General features: G+C 38.7%; 1 protein-coding gene across 1 annotated transcript in view; it reads right to left on the bottom strand.

Moving 5' to 3' along the window:
- Positions 1–2,615: 2,615 nt before the first annotated feature.
- OLFML1 (olfactomedin-like 1) overlaps positions 2,616–8,015 on the bottom strand; it is a 5,608-nt gene continuing 208 nt past the window's right edge. Inside the window, exons 2-3 of the mRNA XM_009078952.1 lie at positions 6,290–6,578; positions 2,616–3,394 (exon numbers count right to left, since the gene is read on the bottom strand). Of these exons, the coding sequence (XP_009077200.1) occupies positions 2,616–3,394; positions 6,290–6,578 (1,068 nt within the window). The remainder of the gene's footprint in view (positions 3,395–6,289; positions 6,579–8,015) is intronic.

Genomic DNA, 8,015 nt, shown 5'->3' with positions numbered 1-8,015 from the left:
TGAGTGTGAAAATGCAGCTCTGAGAAAGCAAAAAGTTCAGATGAAACAGGCAACGGGGAAAGCACAGCATGAAAGAACTTGAATAACAGGAACAGGAATGGATGTTATCTAGGTGGTTAAGGTACAGGTCATAAACTCATTTGGTTTTTTTGTTCCTGATGGAGGCTTCTCTGTGTTCATACCTTTGTAACAGTTTGATTCCCATGGTAACAGTTGTATCATCTACCTGAACTGGAAGTCAATGTCCTCTTTCATGCAGTCTTGCCAAGGCTTACTACTGCCTTGCCAACGGTGCTTTGTCCTTGCCTTTTGGAGACTGTTATCTGTGAGCAGATTATTCAGATCAGATATTTGTGATTCTTTCCACTTCTGAACAGACAGTCCTTATTTATACCCTTGTCACCCAGGAGTTAAGCAAATGCCTCATCTTTCTCAAAAATATCTGTTTGTGTGCTGCAAGTTATGAAAATTGATCAAATCATATTTATTTCTGAGATTACCAGGAAGCTGGAGGAGAAAGCAGGCTGTCTTTTTCTTACCTGAATGTTAACTGATCAGCAGAACAGACCATGGGGAAGAAGGGCCCCCACAGCACTTGGCAATGAGCAATTTTTTTATGGAGTGCAGGGAGATCTCATGCAGACCAGCTGTGTCTCCCTTTCCCCCTGGCTGGATGTCTGGATGCTTCAGCCCCTCTTGGCCACTGGCAGACACAGGGTGCTTTAACTCCTCATGAAGCTTGGATTTTCAGGGCAGCAAGGTTCAGACAAGACTCTGCCTGAGCTTTTGGGGATTGCTTGCTGAAATCCCTGTATAGAATAGCAGCAAAGGCTTTCTCTGTTGTGCAGTAGTGAGGCTCATAGCATGACCCAAGAATGCACTTTCTAAAGAGCACACTCAAACTGTATTTTCATCAAAAGCCTTTATTTCTTAAACCAAGAAAATTGCACATCCTTTTGCAGTAAAAGATCTCAAAGCATTCCAAAAGTGGCTTAATACCACTTTGCATTTACGTGTTTGTAATTTTACAGATGAAAAATACAAGACCAAATAGTCAAACCTGCTTTTAACCTGTGGTCACACAGGAAACCAGTGTCAGCCCACCTTACTTTCAGCCTGAGGATGTCTTTAACTGTGCTTCCTACAGCTTCTGTAACATAGAAGTAGTGCTCTGGTCATTAAGGCTGCTTGGAATGATATAGTTTCTTTTCCTAAAAGCAGAGTATCACTGGTGCAGCTCAGCAGTCTATACACTCTTAGTTGTGTTCTGGAACTCCTTTTCAAAATCATTCCCTGATGTTTGGCTATTCTGTTGAACAACAGCTCTTTCAGTGTAAAGGACAAAATGGTCTTTCTGTAGAAACAGCTGTGAATTGCTTTCCAAGCACCATTTTTTGGTGGCACTTTTTATTTGTGGTATGTGTTTTTTTTGTTTGGTTTGTTTGTTGTGAAAAAGAAATGCTGCTGTCATTAAAACAGAAAAAAAAAGGTACAGGCTGTACCTGCATTTCACACTAAAAGTCGAGAGTCTGTTTCTTTGTGGTTTACTGTTTGTTTGTTTGTTTTGTAAATTTCTTTTGTTTTGTTTGGGGTTGTAAATATTATTTTTGAAACAAAAATGTGTTTGTTTTTACCTGGAGTTTTCCTATTACTCACAAAGCCAGGACTGAGCAGTGGCTCATGCCCTGACTGGCACAGCAGGACCAGCTTTTCTGTACAGGTATCTTCCTAGAGCCAGAGGACAGGATGGCAAAGATTCTGCTATGACCAGTGGAAATGGTTTGAAGCATTGGGAAAATGCCTCACAACTAGATGCTGAAAGAGGACTAATAAGAAAGGAAATAAAGAGTGACATGTAAAACACTTTAAAATGATACAGAACAGATCGTCTGGGAATATTCCTTCTGACACACAAGCAGCAAAACACAAAAACTCACTGAAAAGTGGCAACTTGAAGCTGATAAAAGTGAATATTGAGCTGCAGCTAATGTATTGACAGGATCAAAAGTAGAGCATACAGTTATATGGATAAAAACATAGGCATTTCATGGAAATACTCTAGAAGTGGAATGATTGGGAATAGCTTTGATGTGATGTATGAGAGCTATATGTTAAATACAAACGTCTGTGAGGATGTGTACAGCTGTGCTTTGTGGTATAATCAGCTTCTGTTAAAGCTGATAGATAATTTCTCTGGAAGCATGTGATTTTGTTGTTTGCTGGAAGGTTTTCTTCAGAGTAGTGAGGGTTTCAGACAGTCTGCATTGGGCAGGAAGGACTTCTGATTTGATTTCCACAGCTCTGAAGCAGAATACGTAGTTTTGATAGGAAGGGAACATGTCAGACGTGGATTATTATTATTTTTTAAATTAACCTTAGTCTTTAATTTGTGTGTGAGAGGGTTGTACATGTGTGGCATTTAGTCATCATGTAATTTATATTCCTGGAGTCTTTACATATTCGTCACTGGACATTATATCACCAGGGTACTAAGCCTAAATTTATGTAAAATAGATGGAAGTGGTAACAGATGGGAATAGTGTAACTTTAACACACGTTAATGGCCAAGTTGACACTGGTAGCTTTTAAGTCTGTTTGAAAAGTTCCTAAAGATTCTAAACTTTTTGCCTCGTGTGAAGCTTATAAATGATCTGGGATCCATCGCCCCAAGCGAAGAGTTGCTCTTCTTTAGGATTGTAATGTATACTGGAATGGCTACCCTGACGTTTTGGAAAATGCAGTACTGGGAATCCATAAGTATTTACAGCACCCAAAACATCATAAACACATTGTATGCGAGAGATGCCTCCCCTGGGGAAGTTGTAGACCACATAAAGTGTATTGCACACCATGAAAGCTGCTTCAGCATCCTTGCTGCTGCATGGTGTGTCCCAGGTGTGCTCTACTGCCATGGTTATGTGGTTGAGTTTAGTAATGACAATGTTTCCTTCAGTCTCTGGTTCTGCATGGATTGCCCAGAGCCCTTGCTCATCAACAGCAAGATCTATTTTGGTGTGTGGGGAAAGCTGATAGGCAGGAATCCTTCCAGCCCCTGGGAGTGTCATTTGGTCAGTTACATTTCTTCTCAGGATATTGAATTTAACAATCTCATTTAAGGAGCCATATCTATGATAGAACAGGAAACCCTGATATATGATGTGGCCAGTGCCTTCCCAGGGAAATGGCAAGGTGATTCTGCGAGCTTTTAGTGTTTGATTGCTTTCCATGAATGTCATGATATTTGCAAATTCCAAAATAACATTATTTACAGAACCATTTAGTAAATAAATCTTTGTATGCCTTTTGCCAGGATCTTTCATCCAAGAGCCATGCTTATCTCCAGTCTTCTTAACTATCTTTAGGGACTTAATACCTGCAAGCATGTGGTCACAACCTGCAAGGAAACACCCAAAGACAAAAAATAAAATTAGAATATCTCTGAATTTTCTAATTTCCTTTCTTTGAATTACTTAGTTTCCTTTTAATACAACTCTGTGTCCAGGGTCAATATATTAGTAAAGGTGTCAGCAGTGTGGCTATGGTAAGTAGGGCTGAAACTAGTTTCTATGATAGATTCCTGCTAAGAAAACTGTGTCTCTCAGCTACCCATAGTGTGTTGGGTATGTTCTATTAGACCAGTGTTGTCCAAAAGGGATTCTATTCGTGTACCTGAGAGGAGACCAAGATCACAGGGAGTGATTCTGTGATTATTCTTGTCAGTTCTTATACACAAAACTAGGAATGTGCATAAATTAAGGTGGTCTTTAAGGGAACTGGTAGGATGTCTGTGCCATCAGTTCTTGTGCTGGGAGCATGGCTGGTGGGATTACAGAGCTGCTTACCTCACTCTAGGGTTAAAATTTGCCTCAGCAGAGAGTGAATCATAGGTTTGGGTTCATTACATTTTGTATGCACTCTGCATAGATGTAAAAGACCAAAAAGCACCAAGCTTGTGAAGACTCAGGCATTTAGACCCTAAGATCTTAATCAACTACCATCCTTTCCAAGAAAAACTCTACTGCAAAGCCTATTAACAAGCTTGTTTACCAAAGGCACTCATAAATTGCAAGACACAGTATTTGAAGTTTAAAGAATTGCCTTTAGTGAAGTGCAGCCATTTCAGTAAACAGAACAAACAAAGCTCTAAGGCAGGAAGTTCTGGCAGCAGATGAAATGGAGAAAGCAAAACCAGCCTCCCTATTTGGCCTGATATGAACCTATTGAAGTCAGTGGCAAGATTCCAGTTGCCTGTAGGAAGCAATCTTTGTCATTTGTGTGTATTGATACCCTCTAATCAAAGCACTGTTACTACAGCATGGATTTATTTTTTTTTTAAGCACCTTCTCTGAGCAAGCCATGACAGCTTTCCCCAAAACTAACATTTATTGATTAGACAGATTCTAAAAACTCTGAGCTGCTGAATCCAAATATCTAGCCAGCCTTATCAACCTCTCCCTCTGCAGGAGAAATAAGCAGATTACAATCCAAAAACTCTGAGCTGCTGAATCCAAATACCTAGCCAGCCTTATCAACCTCTCTCTCTGCAGGAGAAATAAGCACATTACAATCTGAGATCTACAAACAGTGTCTCTCTTCTCCAGAGAAGATTTTTAACTCTCTGCTTTTCATAACAGCTTGGAGGGAGACAGAAACCAAAACATTCACCGTAAGCAAACAGTTTACCAACATTTTTCCACGTTCTCCACAATGATATCTCCAAAGCCCACTGTTTCCTATCATGCCCCAAAATGTGCAGCACCTAGTTTCACATTTCCCACCCAAAGCAGGATGAGGGATCAGCTATTGCATGAACAAACAGTGATTCTACAGTGATTCAAATTTGTGTGAACTTGGACCAAAACCAGTAACAAAGCTGGACTTAAAAAAACACTTTTCTGCTAGAGTTTTGGAGTGACTCAGCAAAAAATAATCATAGATTCTGGTTAAGATATGACAGCATAAAAGCAGAGCTACTGTTTGTTAGAGTGGAGGGTCTTGCTACTTTTTCTAAGTGCTGTAAAATCTACACAGGTTCTAGTTTTGCCATTGACTTCAAGGGGAAAAGCACCTAACTAGTATTGACAGTAAAGTAAAAGTTGAAAACAAAGTTAATATGAACGACTATAATAAAGTTAAAAGTAATATTTTCCAACAAGGGAAAATCTAAATTAATTTTTTTCCCCCTGTGAAACTCCTGGAAAGTTACAAATTTCGAAGTGTCCTATCCACAGTCAGTTTAAAATCTGCAGATTTTTTTTGTCCCTCTAAAAAAATGCCTAATGTTCAAGAGCTTTATCTATGGAAACCAGAAATACTGATATTCAGAGCACTCAACTGCAGTGTACAATTACAGCTTAGAAGCAGAACAGGTCATTGCTTCTGTAAAAATCTTCCTTCATATCATTTTGTCAGAAAAGTTCAAGGAAGAAGTTGTAAACTTATTTGCAAAACTAAATCAGTCTAATTCTACTGAAGTTAGTGGAATTGTGTAATTGATGATGTTAAAGATCTTTCACCTGTCTTTTAAAAAAAAAGGACAGTTTATATGATTGCTTATTTTTCATTTCTTACTACTCTGAAAAGAAAACAGACAAATATAAATACATCTACAGTACATAATTTATATCTATAATTCAAGTTTTTATGGTAAAGATACTTATAAAGTTTATTTTTTAAAAAAAAATAGATTGTGTACATATTGTTCATGCTAAGTACCTTAACACTTAACTTTCAAATCAGAACTGAGCTTTGCTTCTGGCTACACCAGTGACAAAGTACAAGAAGGGGAGAGGGAGAGAAAGATCAACAGAGGAGGACAGTAAACCAGATGAAAATTATAGAAGTGAATTAACTCTTTTTTAAACTCATGAGTTAACTTTTGAGTTGAGGTTCTGACCCTTGCCCACTCCAAAAAACAAAGACCACCATTAATTCCTTAGTATAGCTGCAGTACTCAGAAATGCACTGGCATTTTTTAGGGACTTTGCAAGAGCATAATTTCAGAGGATTTTACATCACTTTATAATAAAAAGCAGCTTCCAAAGAACTAATTTGCTATGCAGTAGAATATCTGAAAAATAAATGTTTGAATTGTAGCATCTTCCCTCCCTCTCCCATACCTTTTTTGTATATACATGACTTTTAGAAGTCTCATATTTACAGAGCCAAATCCCTTTGCAGTTATCTGTGGGATTCACATAGCTAATGAAAATCTGTTAGCCTCTATCAGCATGCATGCTGGGGGACTGCCTCATCCACATCAAAGTTCTGAAAAAGAAACTCTTCTTACTTGCATTAAGCATGAGTTTAAGTTTCCTTTTTCCTTCTGCTTCTTCAAGTAGCTGCTGTTTCACCAGGTCTTCGTGTACTTCTATACATGCATTAGAATCTGTGACAGATCCAAAATAGTCAATGTCTCTTTGTGCATGTTCAATCCTTGTTAGCAAATTCTCTACTTCACTTTTAATCTCAGCCTTATGATTGTTCAGTCCTGCCAGGCGTGACAGTACCATCTTTGAAAAGTCTCGGAATTCATCCACATAATCCAGTACGTCTTGGTTGCATTTTTCCAGCCTCCTCTTGAGTTAGAACACAGGAAGAAAATACATGGATATATACGTGGATATTCTGCATATATTACAACCTCATGCATGATTACTTTAAAAAAAAATGCTGTTCTCTCCAGTCCCGTTGCCCTCATCTACTTCAAACCCATGGGCTGTTGCTGGGTATGTAGACTCATAGAATCATCAGGGTTGGAGGAAACCTCTAAGATCATTGAGTCCAACCATTAACCTGTCACTGCTGGAACCTCTAAACCCTAAACCATATCCTACTGCTCCAGATCCAGACACCTCTTAAATACTTCCAGGGTTGGTGACTCCACCACCTCCCTGGGCAATATCCCAGTGCCTGAACACCCTGACAGGGAAAAAATGTCTGTGTGAAGATGACATATGAGACTGACACAAGCATTCACAGATCTGGACAAAAACCTGCATTTTGTCCTTGGCATAGTTACTGACAGCCAGATACTTTGTTTTGCTGCCTAAAGAGGGAAAAGTGCTCTGCTGGGAACAACCAGAGATATTAAGGGCACATAATTTCTGATGACTTGCTTTCCATAAATCTTTTGGAACTCCTCCTGTAGGACCACTGGTGCAGCAGTCTCACAGAGTTTTCTGCAGGAAATCTGCAAACACAAATGCTTCATGTACGTATTCCTCTTCTTACAAAGGCAGAATCTAGTGTGGCTGGTTTTCATCCATTTAAATGGGAAAATTAAAATATTGACATGCATTATTTGAGGGGGTTTTGGAGTTTTTTTGTAAAAGTCAAAAGAATAGAAATTACCATGTGAAGTTATTCCTATAGTGGCTAAGAAAATTTAAATCTCAGTCTGCACAATGGGAACAGAATACCATGCTAATCTCTCAGTTCTTTGTGTTAAGACTAGTGAGAACTTTGCACAAAAAGGGATGTGACATCAGGCAAGTTAGAGCTTCTCTAAAAGTCTGACAGTGCAAGTCAGGAGCCAGGAACATGTTACTGATTGAAGATAAACAATATATGATTACAGCACACTGATACTGAAAAGGTATTTTGCAGTACTAATAGTGTTTTACTGCAGAAAAAGAAGCAAGAAGTGGTACTTTTATATAACTAATTGAAAGGAAGTACCTAATTCAGTCTCCCAGCTGTAAGGGGATTACTTAAAGTGCAGATACACAGCTAGTTTACATAAATGTGTCTTGGCAGCACCTGACAGCACTTCTACTGGTGACAGCATATTTATACTGTTCCCTAGAATGGACTCTGACAGTGCTATATAAGCATTTGCATGTTTGCCTAAACTCACTGATGTGATAAAAAAAATAAAAGTTACAAGAGAATAAAAACATAACATTACGAAATGATATCCTGCAACAAGTGATGTGGTGAGTAGGAATCACTATAGTTAAAGGTTTAGCTACAATTTTACTGATCTGTTTGGAAGAGATGGAAATCTCTCCTCC

The sequence above is a fragment of the Acanthisitta chloris genome, unplaced genomic scaffold, assembly GCF_000695815.1.
Source record: "Acanthisitta chloris isolate BGI_N310 unplaced genomic scaffold, ASM69581v1 scaffold19807, whole genome shotgun sequence".
In the NCBI taxonomy this organism is placed as follows: Eukaryota; Metazoa; Chordata; class Aves; order Passeriformes; family Acanthisittidae; genus Acanthisitta; species Acanthisitta chloris.
Note: the sequence above shows the minus strand (reverse complement) of the source record. Positions and strands in the feature narration are given on the sequence as shown.